General features: G+C 38.0%; 2 protein-coding genes across 2 annotated transcripts in view; one reads left to right on the top strand and one right to left on the bottom strand.

The window, feature by feature from the left end:
• Positions 1-535: 535 nt before the first annotated feature.
• LOC103063261 (uncharacterized) lies at positions 536-2,118 on the bottom strand. The gene has a single exon (XM_007428499.3). The coding sequence runs from the start codon at positions 1,602-1,604 to the stop codon at positions 1,032-1,034; it is 573 nt and encodes a 190-aa protein (XP_007428561.1). The 5' UTR covers positions 1,605-2,118; the 3' UTR covers positions 536-1,031.
• Positions 2,119-10,084: 7,966 nt separating this feature from the next.
• The window catches only part of TTLL6 (tubulin tyrosine ligase like 6), a 28,766-nt gene continuing 17,882 nt past the window's right edge, over positions 10,085-20,968 (top strand). The window contains exons 1-6 of the mRNA XM_088143482.1: positions 10,085-13,422; positions 13,960-14,078; positions 14,188-14,318; positions 14,711-14,867; positions 17,409-17,552; positions 19,288-19,373. Of these exons, the coding sequence (XP_087999608.1) occupies positions 13,977-14,078; positions 14,188-14,318; positions 14,711-14,867; positions 17,409-17,552; positions 19,288-19,373 (620 nt within the window). The 5' untranslated portion in view covers positions 10,085-13,422; positions 13,960-13,976. The remainder of the gene's footprint in view (positions 13,423-13,959; positions 14,079-14,187; positions 14,319-14,710; positions 14,868-17,408; positions 17,553-19,287; positions 19,374-20,968) is intronic.

Below are 20,968 nucleotides of genomic sequence, written 5' to 3'. Positions count from 1 at the left end.
TGGGGTTTCTTTGCTGAAATGGTTCTACCATAGTCAGTGTTCAGCCAGCACTGTCTTTTTTTAAAAAATGCATACTGTTTATTAGGGCTGTGCACACTTCAAAAATGTTCCGGAGGAAGCCTTTGGACCTTGCACAAATGCAGCACCTCACTTCTACTAATCAATCAATTTTCTCAGGTTTCCATGTAAGCTTGAAAAAAAGATGCTGATCCTCTAAGGAACCCATTAGGTAATGCAACTCTTAAAGCAATGATACTTTTTTTCAAGCTCACATAGAAGCCTAAAAAGGGGGGGGCTACTTTAAAAAATAGCAGGGAGGTTAATAAATTTTATTAACCAGAATAAAATAATCCCCCCCATTCAAGATAATCAGCATCTTTCAAGAACTCATGAGCTAAGAGAGGTGAGATTCCTAAGACCAAAGGAGCATGAAATAGGAGATAAGCTTTTTTTTTTCCACAAAAGAAACTAAACCTGGTAGCACTGTTCTTGGAATGCTCCAGTGCTTAAGAAAAGTGGGGAATGAATAGTACATTTGATCCAAACTCTGAAGAAGAAATACCAATTTTAATAAGCAATTTCTTTATCATTACATAAGTTATTTTTATATGACATGAAGCAAGGCATGGAATTTCTTAATACAACTAGAATTATCAGCAATACAGCAGAAGAATTAACATATATTACTGATTCAAAATAAAACTGGCATCTGATAACTAAAGATCCAATGTTAATACTTGAGGTCTGATTTATTCAAGTCTTGGGATTCTCAACTTGGTCTAGTACGAAGATGAAGACGGCAAACTCCATTTTTTAAAAGTCTGTATCTAGTCCAATAGGGCTTTGTAGCCTGTTCTATGTTCAAAAAGCAGTCCCAATGTTAGAAAATTGTTTTTTCATATGGTCCATACAGAGAAGCAGGAATGAATAGGATCCAAGCAGCCTTCTACAAATATCTGCAGCAAATAGGAAAGAGTTAAGCAGAATACCTTGTGTTCTCCATCAAAGACTGAAGCCTTCATGTATTGAACTCAGATGTTCCCTCTAGCTTTGCGATACATCTTGACCATCTCTGATAACTTCTCCATAGCCTCAGGGATCCCCTCTCCACTCTGAGCAGAGCAACCCTGAACATGCCATTTGTGTCCTGATAATTTCCTCAGTCCCATCTTTTCTGCCACTTCTGTGGGAGGCCATGCTCCAGGTAAATCTTGTTTGTTGGCTAGCAGCACCAAAGGCACCCCTCGCAAATCTTCACTATCCAGTAATGCCTCCAACTCCAACCTGGCTTCTTCAAAACGATAACAGTCCACGCTGTCCACCATGAAGATCAATCCATCTGTGTTGGTATGGTAGTATTTCCATAGGGCCCTGATGCGCTGTTGTCCACCAACATCCCACATGGTGAAAGTGACGTTGTTGAAGGGTTGCACTGTCTCCACATTGAAGCCCACAGTGGGGATGGTTGAAATTGTTTCATTCAACTTCAGCTTATAGAGAAGAGTTGTTTTGCCAGCTGCATCCAGACCCAGAAGGAGAATACGAGCCTCTATCCCATAGAAACTCTGCAAAGCATTGTAAATCCGACTGAGTAAAAGCCCCATGGCTAGTTTAAGCGTAGACAGAGTGTAGAACGGAAAGGAAACGTTTTCAATCTTATACTCAGCCAACCTTTATTTCATTGGCTGAACTCTAGGGGGAGTGGTATGGAAATTCCTATTATAGTACTGTCTTGTTGGTATCTGACATGCTGGAAGTTTTGTTGGCTAGCTATTTGACGCAACAGTTTGCTGGTGGTTAAAGCCCAGCCAAGTTATGACATTACTGTATGAATTGTTGTTTAGACTTTATCAACAAAAATGCTTCATTGTGATTGTTAAGATGCATTGGGGAAATATTTGGCAATTTGATACTCTTCACAATTTTTCACTACTAATACCTATACTCACAGAGAGACATTTTATGGCATATTATTGTTATCTGAGGGGTGGGAGTTCTATTTGGTGAGATTTCTTTCTTTCTAAAGATTTTTTTTATACTTTTGCAAACTTTGTTCTCTAAAGACCAGTGTCATATTTCTCTTTTCCATATGAATGAAGCTATTTTGGCTTCATAAGGAAAAGTACTAGGAAACTGATACAATAGCTTATCTAATATAGAGGCAAAATTCACAATGTAGCAATGTAAATAAAATATGTTTTAGAACAAATTTAAATTGTGCTGTATTATATTTTAAAATATTGGTTATATCAATAGTGCAATATTCCTATTTAGAATTAAATCTGAATTTCAATTAGATTTACTTCCAGGTAAGTTCGTATAGTAAATATCTCTTTTCTAAAATAGTATTTTTTAAAAAATAATAACCTGCTGTAATTGAGATTTTAAAACAAGTTGGTGGTGGGGAGTTTGTCCAATATGTGACAGTGCCACAGTTTCCCAGTTCAGTCAGATAGAAGCAGAGATAGGCAATATGTAGGTCTACAAATATTGTTGGTCCATCAGCTCTAACTTATCATGGTCAAAGGGAAAAGCTGATGGGAATTGAGGCATTTCACTGGTCACTGCTCATAACAGGATACAGTTTCTATTAACAAACCTATTAAGGGCTTCCTGTTTCTAAAGGTACCATATATTCCCTGAAATTATCTGTGAATGTTTTTCTAAACCTCCCACGCTTTTGTTGAGGAGGCCTAACTTCATTTTGAAGGGTAGGATCTATTTAAAACACACACACAAACTAATGTCTGTGGGATTTTCATTGTGGAATTGACTCGATGCATTATAATTTGGTAGTGAGTATTACAGTGCTAAGCTTGAGTTTTAAAAAATTATGGCAAATTAAGCAGAAAACAGGTGAAAATGAGAACATTTATTCAAGGCATTTAAATCACAATGCTAATTCTTGACATCTCCCAAGCATGTGTCCTTAGCAATAATTGGTCTGATGCTAAGAACTATTCAGTTGCTCATTTCCATGCATAATAAGAACAATTAGCACGCCTGTTGTGTGGTGTCATGGACAGTGGAGAAAAAAAAATTTACTGAGCACATGCATCCCAATTCCTAGCTTTCAAAGGCTTTAAGGATACCAGGATTTGGTTTGTTAGAATGTTTAGCAAAGGTAACAGCATTTTACAATGGGAGGAGTAGAAACACCATCTGTTTTTTCTTCTATTACCAAAGATAGTATCATGAGGACATGATAGCGCCTGTAGAGCTACCAAACTGGGCTGCAAAACTCTAGTCCACCACTATGCAAATTAGCATTTTCTGAGCAATGTCGCTGTCATTGTCATGGCTGGCTGGGGAATTGTGGGAGTTGAAGTCCACACATCTTAAAGATTCCAAGGTTGAGAAACACTGGTCTGGACATTTCCAGCCTAGATCTCATAAACCTATCACTAGTGAAGCAGAAATGCTTTCTCATCCATTACACGTCATCAAAGGTTTTAAGTCCTGGGTGCACTGTAAATTTCTGCAGTTGTGCCTTGTACACCTTCCCTCATTTCCATCACACTTTACTCCATGTGGAGCATGCCTCTACAACAAGTAGCAGACAATATAATTAGTAGGACACAGAGCAATATGGGTGGGAAGAGGGTCTTAGATATTGAAACAGCAATGGGAAAACTGCTGTTTATTACACCCTTCTTTACTTCAACCACCAAGGGGAATTTTAAAGAAAATAAAATTATCACAAGGATTGATGCAGAACTACTAATCTGCACTGTCACATTTCTGAAGGCTTTTCAACCCTTGCAACCACTTAGCTTTTTATACCAGAATTATTTAAGCGTTTCTCCTTTGCCCCGTCATATAAACATTGATGTTGTTTTCCAAGGCGCCTTTCTGATGGCTAAATGATGAGATATTACTATAATGACCAAAATGCAAAAGGCCTCAGGGGTCTACACGAGTTTGGACTATTGAGTGAGGGATCTGTTAAAATGCACGTTCAACTTGTTTTTCCTTTTCAACAGTAGACTCATCCGTCGAGTCATCAACTGATTTTAACTCCCCTCCGTTTCAAAAGAGTCAAAGTAAGTTGCTTACTTCTATGAGTAATATATCATTCTAAGCTGGGGCTGTTTTAAGTTAAGGAAATGACAAAACTACAGTACCAGCAGATTGTATTCCTCTCTCTCGGCGCCCGTGGGGACGTTGAGAATTTACAAATATTCAAATTAGCCAGTTCTCTGGTAGCCCTGATTGGCTACGTTTCCAACTGTGACTTGCTGAAAAGGGAAGAGAGGAGGCAACCGTTCGTCTCGCGCTAATTTTCTGCACGGGGAGGATGGGTAGGAAAAAACATTGGAGCAGATTCGGTTGGAACCACAAGTACGCATGTGCGGGATTGGGAACAGGGGCTTGATTGAGGGACTGATGGGAGTGAGAAAGCGAAAGACATAGAATGCGCGCGCCGCCGCGTTTGCTCTCGGGATTTGTATTCCCTACGGCAGCTCGAACCATCTCCATGACAACCCTCTCTGCTCCAGCCACCTTTCTCTCCGCATCCGCATTTCCGCTTTGATGTCACCTAATTAAAGCCAAGAAGGAAAGGCATCCCGGGATTTAATCTGGACCAATGAGAAAGCAGGATGTTTTGTTCCCCTCAAATGAATTTAAGCAGGCGGAGTTTTTCAGGCCTCGGATACAGTTAATCTCCTGGTTGAGTTGGAGCAGATAATAAGTAATAAATTCGGTTGCTTATGACTGGAATCGGTACAAATTGGGTTGAGATAGGGGAAAGAGAGGTGAAGGGGAGTCGGGGGCCGCGCGTAGAAATGGGCGGATACAAGAGTGGGCCTGGAGGTCACGCCCTTTATTGATCCAGACCATGCCTCTTTTGCACTCCCTCCGCCGTCCCCCCAGCAAAGGGCGCGGAAGGGCCTCGCTTCTGCCGCTTTAACTGGAGGCGGCTGCTCTCGCCGCAGCATATGGAAAGTCACCGGTTTTTGGTTCTTCATTGTATTCTCGACTCCTACCTCGTTTGCTCCCACAGACCCTGGAGTAGGTTACAATGAACATCAAGTACGCATTCACAAAGTGCTAAATAAGAAATCCTGTACTATGCACGCGTAGGCAACAGTGAGCTCATTCGTTTCTACCGGTCTACAGCCTGTAGTAATCAATTCATCCCAGGCTGTTCTCAGATGATAGAAATGCTCGCTCTTTGCAGACAACGTAATTTTTGGCCAGGCTGGCTGGGAATGGCGAGAGTTGTGGTCTCTTCCATCCAGAGTGCACCGGGATGGAGGAAACTGCTGTTTCCAGCTGCAAGTCTAAGCCTTTACCCCTTTTTCTTCTCCATTTCCACTGTCTTTCTTCAGTCCCCAAAGCAAAGTATTCTGCAACTGTTATTACTTAGTCCCTGCCAACAGAGTTGGTCTTTACTCATATTTCTTAGGCTTCTACTGAGAACAAGGGGCTTTCCCTTCATACAGCTTTCCACATAAGTAAACATACCACCTTTTCTGTCCCTAACTCACATACAGTATTTCTCTTTTACTGGGGATGAAATTGTATCATTTCCCAACAGTGTTTTCAGTGGGCTCACACTGAATTGTAGCTTAGCTAACCGCATTTTAGCCTAGCCTGCACAGAGCCCCATCATACAGCTGGTTTATGATTTGATCTATTATGCAAACTCTGGGAATAGATTAATTCAGTAAACCATATTTCAGTTAATCAAGGGTTAGTGTGCAGTGTAAACACTACTGTTCACTGCTCCTTAGCAACTTGGATTAAAAACTCCTCCTGATATTGTTTTCTTTATTCATTTTGCCAGTTCATGTTCATTCTTTCCAACGCAGCAACCCTTTATACTCTTTAATTTCCTACCAACATTCAGCATCAGTTTTCTTGAACAAAGTTGATTACAACCACTCTTCCCATTGTTGGAAAGCAGGGCATAAGAAAAACTCATTACACAAAATAACAAAAAAAAAGGTGGCTGATGTGATTACTGCTTTATCTAGAGCCAACATTATTACCATTGTTGCTTGCTGACATGAATTCATTTATTTAGTTGTATAGGTAACTATAGTTAACTATGTTTTAAATAATTAATTTATGTTCTGGAAATGTGCAGGGAAGTCTGTAAATATGAAGCAGCTGCAGAAACCATTCTAGCCTTTTTTTTGGCATTTGTGCATGGACAATACACCTCATAAGAGATGTTAAAACTTTTTATCAGTCCCCAAATCAATGTCAGATTTCTTATTTATTTTTTCATTAAAATTGTGAAATTAAACATCTGGTTTTGTACAACAGGTACACTTCACTTTAAAATTTTTGCATGGACAACCCTGGCATATTCTGTTAAAGGAACAGAATGTATTTGTTTATGTATTTACTAGGCTTATATGTCACTCCAGTCGTTGATGTCTCAGAGTGGCATGCCTATCTGACATACATGATGAAAAAAAAAAAATTACACAAAAATTGAAGTATACGCACACACACACCAGGAATGTCACTTACATTATACAAATACTCAAAAGACTAGGAAATAACATAAAAACTTTCCAACCTCCAAGGCCTGCTGGAACAGCTAAAAAACAATAGGGAGGAGCCATTCAAATTTCTGGAAGGATGCTGTTATACAGAAGGGGGCAGGAGAAGGCTGTGGATGACATTCTGCGAGAAGAGATACCAAAGGAATCTACACTAAAGCAAAAAGTAAATAAAGGATGAATGACTATAAGAAGAGCCTTCTGTTCCAGGAGGAGTCATAATTGGTACACAGGATGGAGCTGTGTCCTCCTAGCCAGCTCTTAGCCTAGAGGGAGCTATGAGTTAAGGAGGACTCTCAAATTACAAGTCAATTCCATACCAGAATCAAATATGGAGTCTCCTTGAAATTAGATGACCTTTGAATCCAAACCCTTTCATCTTGCTGGGATTGAGCCTAAACCTGTTCTTCGCATTCAGACAGGCACCAGAACAAAATTACTGTTCAACCTCAGGTTGAGATGTAAAGCTGAATATCATCTGCATGCTAGCAGTATTACTATGCAGGTCATCTGTCCATGTTGGTGGATGACCTTGCCTAAAGACTTCATTTAGATGTTAAATTGGAACCAAGAGTGTGGAGGCTTGCACCTTGCTGCAGAGGAAGAACCTGGGTCTTGATCTCCCCCACTGGAACTACCCATTTAGGAAGGAGAACCACTGCAAAACAATGTCCCCGATTCCCAACCTTTGTTGGTGATCCAACAGGATACCATGTTTAATGGTATCAAAGGCTGCTAAGAGGACAAGCAATACCAGGAGAGTCACATTTCCTCTATCCTGACCTTGCCAGAAGTCATCCACAAGAACTATCTAACTGGCATTGGATCAGATAGTCCATTTCATCTAGGGCTCTCTAACTGCAATCCCACAGCCTTCTCAAAAACTTAAATCTCTGTTGCAGGTGAGATCTTCTTGTGTATACTCCATCCTACCTGAGCTATGCTAACGCAACTCTCAGTGTGCCATGTTATGCCTCTAATGTGACAATGCACATTTGGTTAGTCACTCTCCTATATCATGTTCATTTGCCAATAGTGCAATCAGCTTAATGGAAATTACTAGGAAATGGCACAATCCATGTTAGAGAAAAAAATAACAGTTAAATAATCCAAAATCCCATTGTGTTTTTTGTAAGGTTACTGTAATAGTGAAGCCAAGAGCTCAGGTCACTCTTTTTAAAAAAAAAATTGGTGAGTGTCCATGTTTTGGGAGAGTTCACATTATAGAGTAGAATTAATGAATGTTAAATGTATACAATTTTTTCATTGTTATTTTAACTGTTTCATGCATTTATTTTTATAATATGGCAGCATTGGTGGAAAACCCACTACAAAAAAAATATGAATACACCTAAATTTTAAATTAAAAGCATATTTCTACTAAAGTATAATATACTTCAGGACTCAGGCTTTTAAAAAAAACTCTCCACATTTTTATCATTTGTAATTGTGTACACATACATAGAAAGACATGTTCAGACAACTGTGAATGAAACAAACAAACCTTTCCCTAGTAACAGAAAAACTGATTCCTTGTCATAACAGACTGTACTGATAATTACTCCAAAGTAACTTCTGATTTGTTCAAGAATCTGCTATGATTTTAATCCTATGGTGTAAATAGATCAAGTGTTTGAAGCATAGTTTAACATCTCTTCAGCTGAGATTTCACTGCACTGTGTTTGTTTCTTATTCTGCTTAGAGATCCCAAGATGACAACCACAACATACTCCTTCCATTACGAAGAGATCTGGGAAGAGCCTAAAAATCATTCTAAAGAATGGAGCCAGAATATCAGGTCAGTTTTAATAAATATAAAAATTAAATATACAAGAGAGGGCCCCAGAACTATATACAAAATATTTTTCTCTTTTTAAAATTAGAATTATATATTCTTAGGTGTTAAAAATGTCAGGGCTCTTTAAAATGGATTCTAAGGTTTCAGAAATCCAAATTAGTGTACCACTTCAATTATGAGTTCTTTAATTGTATACTTACTGTATATAGTGAGATACACATGCACAGACTCACATACACAACTGTATGTTTTTCTCAGTTTTTTTACTCTAACTTTTCTAAATGCCCTCTCAAAGTTGTCTTGATTTCACTGGCATTTGCTTCCAGGTAATTATGTCTTGGGTTCCATTCTGTATATGACTACTTAGAAGTAATTTCATCTGAGCCCAACAGGGTATTCTTCTGAGTGGAATGTAAAAGATTACATTGTGAGGTTGCCATTCTAAACATAAATACTTAAAAGTAAGCTGCACTGAACACAGTGGAGAATTGATTTTCTGGAATGTTTTCAGATGAGGGAAAACCTGTAAAGGACGCAGGGAGATTGCACAATAAAAATCTAATCTGGAAGCACCCTTGGAAGATGTGGGTTTTTAAAATGCAGTTAAATAAGCATTGCTTTCTCATCTAAAGCAAAACCCTATTGTTCCTACATAAAGCTCATTTGAGACACCTGTATATGTAGCTAATATTAATATAGTTTCTCAATAGATAGGGAGATACTGAATGCAAATATATTTATTTGTATTTAGTTCTTTCTGGCTTTTTTCCAGCAATTTTATTATTCAAACATTTATTAGAAAGTTCTTGTTAGTTAACTTGGATTCTACTTTTTTAATTCAATAGGGTCTAACTTTGTATCATGAGATAATATTTGATGGGTTTTAACAGATGTTAACCCATCTCAGGAAATGCAGAGACCACATATAAACATTTCTTTTATCTTAACTTTCCCTTCAACTGCATACTTACAGGAAAACCTGAGCCTTTTAGATTCAAGTTTCAATCCAAGTTCTCTCATTCTGCTTATCAGGTATCAGTACTGATATGGTATTCAAGAAAGGAGCATGTTCTTTTTGGGTATAGCTTTGTATTCCAGAATTTAAGGAGGGATAAACTATAAAAGAAGCACTACCTGTATAGAAATAGATACTTAAAGTTTAGATGTCCACAATGGATTAAATTTACAATATATTGACGTTAATAAAAGGATTGAGAATCAAAAGTGTTTTTCCCTTAGCAGAGGAGGATATCTGATCACTTAGATATAATTATTAATGAAAAGCGACTTTACAGATGGTGGCAATCCTTCTGACAGATGAAAAGAACTTGGAGAAATACATCCAATTAATAAGTTAGCAAAGGGGGAAGGCAGGTTATTTCATTTTGTAAGTTATTTAGTAAATTAATGCTCAGACTCACAGATAGATGGATATGAATATTCACAAATGGTGGATGAAATTTGCTTTCTTTTTCTGACAGAATGAGGGTATCAGATGAAACTCAAAGATACCCATTTCACAAAAAAAGACAAGAGCTGGAAGAGTTGGGTGAGAAGGATGTGTCTGAGCTGGACTTCTTTCCAGGTGGGCTGGAAATGGAGGAAAGTGCACTGGATGCCACTGACCAGGAAGCGGTGATGTATGAAGAAAAAAGTGGAACAGACTCCTGTCCCAGTGCTATTGCCAAGAAAAAGAAGAGGAAAAAGAGGTTAGAAATAAGCTCTGAAAGGCTTATAAAATCTGGTTTTATTTATTAAAAGAGGAAGAGAAAAGAGTGAGACTGATAATAAGCACTGAGAGGAAATTGTTGAACTAAATAGCTGATATTTCTAATCTCCCTTTCACTCTCCAACGTCCTCTTAATGTCTCCAACAGACAGGATACATCTCAATATATCCTGAATGTCTTTTTTTTTTTTTAATGTTTACTCTGAAATACATAGTTAGGATGAAAGATAGCAGATGGTTCACACACTATACTAAAACAGAATGTGTGATCTGTTTGTTTTGGCTTAGCATAACCAGTTGTTCTTTATAGAACCAACCACAGTTAAACAAGCATGGTTAATGCAGTGTGTGAACTGAGTCACTAACTTCACAGGACTTCCCTGTGAGATTCCTGGCAATTGAACATAAGAATTTAACATAAGTAGACCCGGGCAGAATCAGATAAAATGCCTATCTAGTCCAGCACTTTCTGCCTTCAACTAGGTCACAAGCAGACTATGAGGGCTATGGCCTTCTCCTGTCACTACTTTCCAGCACCTGGTATTCTGCATGCTTCTTTTGATTCTGGAGGTGTACTTTGGCACAGCATAATAAAAATTCAGCTGTTTTTCATCATTTTTATAAGCGTAGAACAAATATAAGCTATTGTGCACATAAGACAGCAATTTCTATTCTGCCTGGGATTGACGGTTGGCAATCTTGCTGCATGCCTTAAAGCCAGGCAGGTTCTGTGTCTCTCTCTGTCCAGTGAAGCATATTGTTTGCGGTCTAACTGACACCTCATCCAAAGCCACGAGAGTCTCACGCTCATTTTTCCTCTTGCTGATTCGCCAGCATGCACATTTGAAAGTTTCCTTGAACACGATATTCTTTTCAGCGATGGTAGATGAACCAAGCCATGATGCTGTACCTGTGCAGGAATGCAGAAGCATGGGACAAAAGACTGAATCTTGTTTAAGAGCAAGAGCAATGTTCTCAGTCTCTGAAAACATTTAATTCATTTCTGAATTTGGTTTTAAACCTCCTGAAGGTGCTATTCTTACTAAAATATCATAGATTTATGCTGCCCTTCCTTGAGTTCCATACAAAGTAAAGTGAAAATAAAATCTCTGTATTAACTTAAAACATGGCAGGATCCATATCCAAATGCTGATTTAATGTGTGATTTGTGTTGCTTAGAATTGAATTTTGGTTATTTTTTTCCAAATTACTTCTACTTATTACTGCTTTTGATTACACATTTTTTGCTAAAGAATCAGAACAAACTCAGATTAGGATTTGTATCTCTCACAATCTCTCTATATCCCCACCCTGGTGCCACCAAATAGTTTCTGCTTCTGTCATTGACCTGGGACCCTAATCATCAAATCATTAAACCTATGTAATGTCCAAACATGTTTGATTTTGTAGATATTAAATAATTAATAATATCTGTTAAATAATTATTTCTACCCCATTTATGTAGGGTAGGCTATCATTGTGTCTTGCACTTTAGGTAGCATGATGTGGCAGGGCCCTGTTTCCTATGAACTTATAATTTGAAACAATTTTCATGTATTAGAACTCCTATTAATGATTTATAGCAATTGCAGAATGTTAAATTCAGAATCCTAAACACATTGTAAATGTAGTCTCTCATTATTATAGCTAAAGATAATCAAAGCATGGATGATGAGTTTAATGCAGCTGCAGAGAACATATAAATACGAGTAGCATTAAACAAAGAAGTACTTAGTATGCATGTATACTGGAGCACAGCATTGTTTGGAGCATTAGTATGTGCTTTAGCCTATGAGTCATTCCTCCTGAACAAGCCCCTATTCAGCAACAAGGTGTAAAATTACCTCAATCTGTAAAGGATTCAGACAGGAGCTTGTAAAAAATTTACAGCTTTCAAACAGGAGACTGGTCTACTCATAACCAAAGATATCAGGACATATTCATTAGATTCTGATGTCACTTGTGAAGCTACATTGCATATTAGAACACATTTCTAATCAATGTCTTAAATTGGATATACTGTATCATTTTCTCAGTTGCAGACTATGCACCAGCAAGCTTATTTGTATGCTCCTTTTCCAGGTGCTTCTCAAAGGCATCTGAAAAGAAAAATCCATAAATTGTCAATATATAGGTATAACAAAATACACAGAATCATACCATATGAGTTTCAGCATAATGATATTGTATCTGTATTACATGCTAAAAAGACATTTAAAGCATTCAAATTTCAATAAACCCATCCATTTGATTGTTATATCAATGACTCCCATAGGATTCATGGCAATTTGTAGTGTGTATTAAAGCAATCCAACAGTAACAATAAAAAAATAAAGTAACACATTAAAATTACCACAGAATACCCCCTCCCATTACATGGTGTCTCCTCACCATGGTTCTGAGGAGCTTGATACAATAATTTGATCTTTACTATGTTCCTAAATATCAGGAGATACAAAACCACATTTCTTTCATAAACAATTATTACATAAATATCTTAGTTCACAACAATAAAAAAATTGACTAATTAAAATAATTGATCACCTTCCCCACCATGGCGTACTTCAGATGTGTTGAGATCATCTCCCATACTCCTGCAGTCTGACCTGATCTCTCAGGAAAGCAGAATAAGGTATGATAAAGGGATCTGGTGGGAAGTACCAAAATACAAATGAGAATTATTTAGAATAAATGAGTAATATCAGAAGAAAATCAATGGCTTGAATTAATCTGACACTGAAAAATGCATCAAGGTTTTTATATATGAAGGTTTCAGTAGTTTTGCTGACTGGATAACTTTATATGTTATGATCAATCTCATGTTTCTTTTACAACATATGGAAATGAAAGAGCATTTGGAGGGGAAGAAGTATTTACAAAGGTAGGCACAGGGTATGGGAAAAAGGGTTCAGAGGAAAGGGTGCAGATGAGAATCAGGAGCCATGGAAGAGACTAATCAGATCTTTTGCTTGCTGGTTTCCCCTTACAAATATTCTACCACATCTTTGTATTCCTGAACAAGTATAGGCTTGGGAATGTATACTAGCCCTCTTCAAAGTACAATTTAAAAAAGCATAATTATTATGCATAATTTAGGTAGTGTTTAATACTGATTTGGTAATCATTTTCTTGAGGTTGTATTATAAACTGAGATTCAGTCCTGGAAGCCCATAGCCAAGGTGGGATTTCAGTGAGCTCTCTCAGTTCTCCACAATAACACTCCATCCACAGTTGGAAGAGACGCAAAAACCAGAAAGTTCTTAAATGCTTTGCAGTAAACTATGAATTGGTTTTGCCTGTCTGCCTCTGTCTTTCTTCTTCTTTTTATGTTTTCCAGATGACCAGTGATAAATCTGACCAACTGTAAATATGAGAGTGGTAAGTGTAATCTACAGTTATGAGGCTGAGTGTATTTCTCAGTTGGTTCAGTGGGGAAAAAGCCCACAATTTTTATTAAAAAAGCAACTTCCAAATAACTCTAATGAGATTTTGAGAAGGCCAGCTTTTGTTTAAAAACATTCAAAAGATTTTTTTGAATGAACAATTGAAAGTATTGTTTGGAATCTAACATTCAACTTCAGTATTCACACATTCATCTCAGGTTTTTCTTTATTATAATTCCTAAATGTATGTGTTGGTGCTTTTCCAAAGCTGTCTTATATTATCCAATGTGAGAGTAGCAATTTAAAGATAAGATTGTAGAGGAATTCTAACAGGTTCACCAACAGGAGTTTGGCACATGCTCATTTTAAGCCAACAATAATCTGGTATATTTTTCCATATAATTAAAATACATAGCTTAGTTATTATAATTAACTTATGATGTATCCCTCTGAATGGAACCCGCTCCTCCATTTCCTCTCCCTAGTATTTCTACATGAAACTGATGCGATCATCTCTCTTCCTATCACACAGTACGTCGGGCTGCCAAGATGTGTGGGCTTCGGGAAGGAACTGAAATTGATGACTGGACCTTGTATTGGACGGATTATTCTGTCTCTCTGGATCGGGTAATGGAGATGAAAAGTTACCAGGTATTTACTGTCACCCCAAGATGGTGCTAAAGGATATGTGTTTTTATTTGTGTAAAAGATGTAAAGATTTAGGTTGCACTGAAGATTTACCTTTGATCTTGTTTTCTAGAAAATAAATCATTTCCCTGGGATGACAGAAATCTGTAGGAAGGACCTTCTAGCCAGGAATATGGGCAGAATGCTAAAGCTTTTTCCCAAGGAATTTAACTTCTTTCCCAGGACCTGGTGTCTTCCTGCTGAGTGAGTCTTCATAATACTCATATCCCATACTTTTCTTTTATTTAGCTTCTCTTTTTCATCACAAAGGTTTAGAAGATGAACATGGACATATGCAAATAAATTTGGGCCAAATGTTTTTAAAAAGTATACAAGTCTCTGAGAATCCCAGCCACTCTGTTATGGGCCCTAATTATTTTAAAACTTATCAGTTTTCTGTGACTTTCTGAGAATATTTTCCCCCACCCCCAGTGGAGTTGACTTTGAATATTAACCCTTATTAGATTTCAGTTCTCATAATTCCCTGGCACATAGCAAGATGTCTGATGGTTTTAGGGCTATTAGCCTGGCGTATTCTTAGGCTATTGTACATCTTTTAAATAACCTGTTTCTGCTTTCTTCTTTATTGTTCCCAGCTATGGTGAATTGCAGGCCTTTGGTAGAGCAAAAAAACATAAAACCTACATCTGTAAACCAGACTCTGGTTGTCAAGGCAAAGGCATTTTCATCACAAGAACTGTAAGAGATATCAAACCTGGAGAGGATATGATCTGCCAGCTCTATATCTCAAAGGTGATCCTCTTGTATTGAAACAGGCTGCCTGTGTTGCTGTGAGTCTTTCTAGCCATTTTTAACTAAAACTTGCAGATATTCAAAAGCAGTCTATTACTGAGGAATAAGATCAGTGTATCAAAAATCACTGACAATCAGTGAAGCTGTTCCATAAGAGAGAAGTACATGGACTAAAGTGTGGGAACTCCTAAACAGCATCTAGACATAGGAAGAACTTCATGCTGTCTGTGTGAAAGCATCTAGAAATCATGGGAAGGTGGGGAAGGAGGTGGGGAAATTTACTGGGTTTAGAGACACAAGAATGAAGACAGTTAAAGGGAGCCCAGTTAGGCAACAGACTGAGAGGGGCAGAATCCTGAAGGAAATCGGCCAAGACTTTGGTTACAAAGTTCCAGTCTAAATTAACTAGCAGATCATTAAAATACAAGCTGCATTATAAATCAGGTAAATTTAAAGCTCTTTAGAAAATTGGATTCAGATTGAATTCTTCATCAAGTACAAGTACCACTATCGTATCTTACAAACTAGAGTAACCACGGCTGAATTTGTATTATTTAAAATTTTAATCAATTACTTAGATGGAATTGTATATGTCATAATTTGGAGAAAAATAAGTAATACTTCCCAAGTAGGAAAATATTTAAAATTATTTTGATACAATAGAGAGTTACTAAAAGAAAATGAAAAAAGCAAATCACAGGTTACAAACAAAAAAACATGCATACATAGAAGAGGATGGGTTTTAGCCTGTTAGTAGTATATTTGAAAAGGATCTTAAGTTTTCAGTCTGTCACAGTCCAAACATGAGTTAATATAATGATGTGACTGGAAAAAAAAAGATGAATGAAATGTTAGATTGCAATAACAGAATCAGAGTTTCTGTATCATGTATCATTCAACTTTATTCCTTGTATATCCGATTATATCTGGAATGCTGTGCCTAGTCCTGGGCAGCGTAGCTTAAGAAGGGGACATAGATAAATTGGAATGTGTTCAGAGGAAGACAGTGAAGATGATCAGGGGAATGGACCACATGACAAGGAAATATATCAAATCTTTAAAAAATTGTGCATCAGATGCAGAAGATAATACCATCTCCAAGCTGTGCCTAGCTTTTTGCTCAAAAGATCCAGTTCTTGAGGAACTTAGATAAAGAATTTTAAAATTTTGGTGCAAGTCAATCATGACTGGAATATGTTCATGTATTTTTGCCTATTGCCCCCCACAATCACACAATGGAGAAAGTAGGAGTAACTTCAGTGTATTGGACACCCAACCCACATGAGCTCCCTGGTTGTCCAACATGAATAAAGCTCTGTCAGGGTGATATCACTCTGGTATGCTGGTGGCCTTTGGAACTTGGGGGGGTTCCATGAAGGAAAGGCAGAGTGGGGCTAGGAGTTGTTGGGGGTGATTTGAGCACAGTACAGACTGTGGTATGGCAGTGAATATTTGGCCTGGAGGAGTGAATATTTAGAGGGGTCATAAAGGTACTATTCAAATATCTGTTTGCTGCTACCCAGAAGTCAAATTTTAATTTAATGGACTTAAGTTACAGGAGATGGATTTTAATGAAACAATAAGAAGAACTTCATGTTGGCAAAGGCAAATCAACAATGGAAACTTCACTAAAGCAAGGGTGGGCAACTTTCTCTTTTAACTGAATGTTGCATATCCTTAGAAACAATCTCAAGGGGGCATCTTGTAGTCAGCTGAAATGAGTGGGTGGGGCCCAAGCTAAACATAGCTGAAGACACCTTTCTGTTTCTGGCACACTCTTTTTTTTCTTTCTGATACCATTTTCTTTTTCTCCAAAGCAATAGGCTATTGGGAAGGACAATATACCTTGTTGAATGAAATCTTGCAGACAGTTTCTGAAATTAAGCCAATGGCCTCATGCAGTCTTATGGCCATGGACTGTCCTCCCCAACTCAGAAGAATGGTAGGCCCTCTCTAACTCAAGGTCTTAAAGCACTGGTTTAGATAGCAATCGGTTGGGTATGCAGTTAAGGTTTATTATGCGCAGCATCATTCAAGAGGTTTGATTAGATGGCTTAAAAGGCCCTCTCTAGCTCTATGAATCTATGACTATTTAGCAGCCCCCACCCCCCAAGTTCTTCTGCTGTGCTTCTAGAAAAAACACAAAGAAGCTTTAATTAATATCAACAGAAGGAGCTTTTAAAGTTTAGGACAGTGTTTCTCAACCTTGGCAACTTAAAGATGTGTGGACTTCAAGCTGCCAAGGTTGAGAAGCACTGATTTAGGAAATCACTGAGAATGACCTTACATGTGTCCTTTTGAATACATATTGGTACTCAGTCCCATTACATGAATGGGACTGAGTACTAGACATTCTTAGTAATTTCACATAATAAAGAGCTTTTTGGCCTCTTTTGATCAAAAAATGCATGTGGATTAGTTTTCACTTGACTATAAGGAGTTAACAAAAACACAGAAGTATGTATAATGCCTGGTGTATGGTTTTCTAGAGGAAGTTGCATTTGTAGATATTTAATTGAAAATTAATCTTCTTTTCTCAAGCCATTTATTATTGATGGTTTCAAGTTTGATCTTCGGATTTATGTCTTGGTGACATCATGTGATCCACTACGGGTATTTGTTTATAAGGAGGGCCTTGCACGTTTTGCAACATCCATGTATTCAGACCCATCACAAAGCAATTTGGTAAGTCAAAAGGCAGAATTCTGTTGACATAAGTAGTCATACTAAAACATCAATGGATTTCAATTCAAGCCCCATCATTTTTTTAGTTTTCTCAATATTTCTCAATATTTTCCCAAAATTAATATTTAAATCTCACTAGATCAGAGGAACCTTTACTACTGAATTACACTGATATATGATTTTTCTCACACTGGTGTATTGACAAGTGTTGGCAATAGTCCCCTTAAATAAGAATGAGCTATACTTCTATTTTGAATGAAGATTAAATCTGCTGATTTCAGATGCACACACACCGCAATTGTCAACCATTTTTTCATGCTGCTATGTAAAGGGGCATCCAGACAGAGGGAGTGTCACCAGTGTTAAACTGTCAGGTGCAATGAGCAATTGAAACTGCTACTTTTTATATGTGTGCAATGCATGTGATGCATATTAAAATGGGACAGAGTTTTGATCACCCAGTCATGCCCACCATTTTGTATGCTGTTGTACCCCCTTGCAGATGCTTTTGACTGTGTGGTCCTCCATTTGTCCTCACCTTCCCCACCTGGAATAGCAAGTACTCTCTCTAGTTGTCCAGAGAAGAGGCATTGAAAACATCAGCTAGCTGGTGGTTCACCCCATCCTTGTTCTTACCTGGCCATATTTGCTTTTTGTGGTCATGATGATGATGATGATGATTAGCCAATGTGTGGGAGCACAGCAAAGCTGCCCTTCATAACAGCAAACAAACAAGTGGGAAAATTAGTGCCAAGCTGTTTTCATGTCTTTGTTGCAGGAGGGCAGGGGAAGCCCTCGGAGCCAACAGAAGGGACAAGGTAGAGATTCCCATCAATGGAGAGTGTGTCTTTGCTGTGCTTCTCTTGAACAGCAGCTGAGGAGCTAAAAGCCTGCAAAGTCATGGTCACATGCCATGGTGGTGCCAGTACTGATTAGCACAGCCATTGTGTATCAAAAGGCCTGTAATTTACTTGGCACTTTCTGCTTTTGAGCCTAGATAGCAATCTCTGTCTCAGGACTGATTTTTGTAAAAAAACAAACACTTGGGTAGGTTCAACTTAGAAGAGAGAAGCAATGCAGGGGAGATTGCTACCTGCAGATAAGGTAAGGCTGCAGAACATGTAACTCTTCAGATATCCCTGAACAACTACTCTCAATAACCTTTACTGTTGGCCAGGCTGCTGGAAACTGTAGTTCGCCAATACTTGGAGAATCACACAGGGTTAATAAAGCGTTTTATCTCCCTTTATTCATTTTGGTACAGACTATGGAATAGTCCAGAGTTAATAGTTATAGTTAACTATTAAATATAGTTAATATATATTTCTCATTTGTTTTAGTTGTGCTCTGAGTGTCTCACAAAAGTGCCTAGGTAGATTTAGGCTTATTTCAGATCTATGGTTATACAGACTTTTCCTAAACAATTCATTTTGATCAAGGAATTTAGAGCACAGAAGTTTCAGCTTCTTGCCACATACTCCAAAAGTAAAAGGGATTTCATTTTTATGTTCCTGAAATCCCATCATCAAAATAAATTAAGGAAAACTATGTAAGATAAATATAATTGCACATCTGAAAGGGGATTAAAGGCCAGGCACTTTAAGCTTCACTAGCATCTCACAAAGTATGGGTGTTTCACACACCATCCTCTGCCCCTCCAGTCCTGAGAAAAGAACATAATGAGAATTAAAATCTCTCTAGCCTCATAACCTGCTTGTTGTTTAATTATTTACAGGACAATGTCTGTATGCACCTGACTAATTATTCAATTAACAAGCACAGCGTTAATTTTGTACGAGATGAAGACTCTGGTAGTAAGAGGTACAGAACGTTTTCTAAAATAATCATTGCTGGGGGGATGCTGGGGGGGGGTCGCTCTCATGAATCTTTACAGCCATTTCAGACTTGTTTAGGAAACAGTTCTCCAAATTCAGCTGGCACGCGGCTCATTTTCTGTCATTAGGTGATGTAAATCATTTAAAAAGCTCAGATGAATAACAGTGGGAGTCTGGAGGAGGCGAGAGGAGCATGGATTTATCTCCCCTGAAGGAAGTACAAATGAATTTGTTGAAATGGAATTGCTGGGTTGCTGCCCCCTGTTTTATTATTTTTCCCTCTAAATCTTACACAGAACAGGTCAGTCTGATCTCATTATTGCCACCTCCATTTTTTTCTCCCCTTCTCCCATTGCTCCCAGGGTGGTTCTTGGATTTTCAGTTGATCACTAGCAACATTTTAGTCTGCTGGCTCCTATTCTTCTGTAGTGTTCTACCCACTGCGGCAAAAACGTGGCTTGCTTTGCATAGTTTTCCATAGTATCCTCATGATTTTCCAGTAATCGGGTCAAATACCAGCAGTGCAGTGCTGACTTCTGCAGTGCAGTGCTGCTGTCCAAAACTAGGATCTGCAGTGTGTCAGATCAGTAAACAAGAAGAGCAGATGTTCCTGTAACTCTAAGGCCAAGAAATCATTTCTAACTCCATATCCAAGAAGTTATTTGATTCTCAGTCAGATTAACAACCAGGCCAGAGAGTAGAAGAAGTTCCTGGCTTAGGAAAAAGGGAATGTTAAATTTGAACTATCAAACTTTTAGATCAGATATATGCAATGTATTTTTAAGGTAATGCCTGTTGGATTGGCATTCATCATCCAAAAGTGGAGGAAGGAATTAGGGGATCATCTATGCTGGACCTAATACTTATTAACAGGAAAAAATGGGTGAGGCAGTGGCAATTGGAGGAATTGCGACAGAGAGTGACCATGTAATCCTAGAATTTACCACATTGTTCTGCATTTCAAGAGTGCTGACTTCAATAAGCTAAGGAAAAAATTAGGAAAGATTCCATGGATGAAAATCCTAAAAGGAAAAACAGGAAGCTTGGGAAATTCTGAAAAATTAGATAACTAAGGCCAAAACAAATAATACCAAAGAGAAGGAAAAATGGGAAATGAAACCAGTGTGGTTGTATAAAAAACTTTCTGATAAAATTAGGAGAAAAAAAGGACATATTTTAAAAATGGAAAGAGGGGCATATAACAAAAGCAAAATATTAGGAAATACTACAAATCTGTAAGGGTGGAATGAGGAAGGCCAAGGCTCAGAATGAGCTGAGGCTTGCAGCGAATGCCAGAAATAACAAAAAAGGATTCTTTAGGTATATGAAGAACAGAAGCAAAGTCCAATAAATGTTTGGTCTAGTGGTGAAGGCCCCAGGCTAGAAAGCAGAAGACTATGAGTTCTAGTCCTGCCTTAGGCATGGAAGCTGTTTGGGTGACTTTCAGCCAGTCTCTCTCTCAGCCCAACTCACCTCACCGGGTGGTTGTTGTGGGGAAAAGAGGAGGAGGAAGGAGTATTAGGCATGTTTGCAGCCTTCAGTTATTTATAAAAATAATGAAGGCAAAATCAAGGCAGGCAG

Source organism: Python bivittatus, unplaced genomic scaffold (assembly GCF_059951505.1).
Source record: "Python bivittatus isolate LINGU-HERP-01145 unplaced genomic scaffold, Pbiv_v1 ctg000410_np1212, whole genome shotgun sequence".
NCBI classification, from domain to species: Eukaryota; Metazoa; Chordata; class Lepidosauria; order Squamata; family Pythonidae; genus Python; species Python bivittatus.
The sequence above is the reverse complement of the archived record's forward strand: the minus strand, read 5'-3'. Positions and strand labels throughout refer to the sequence as shown.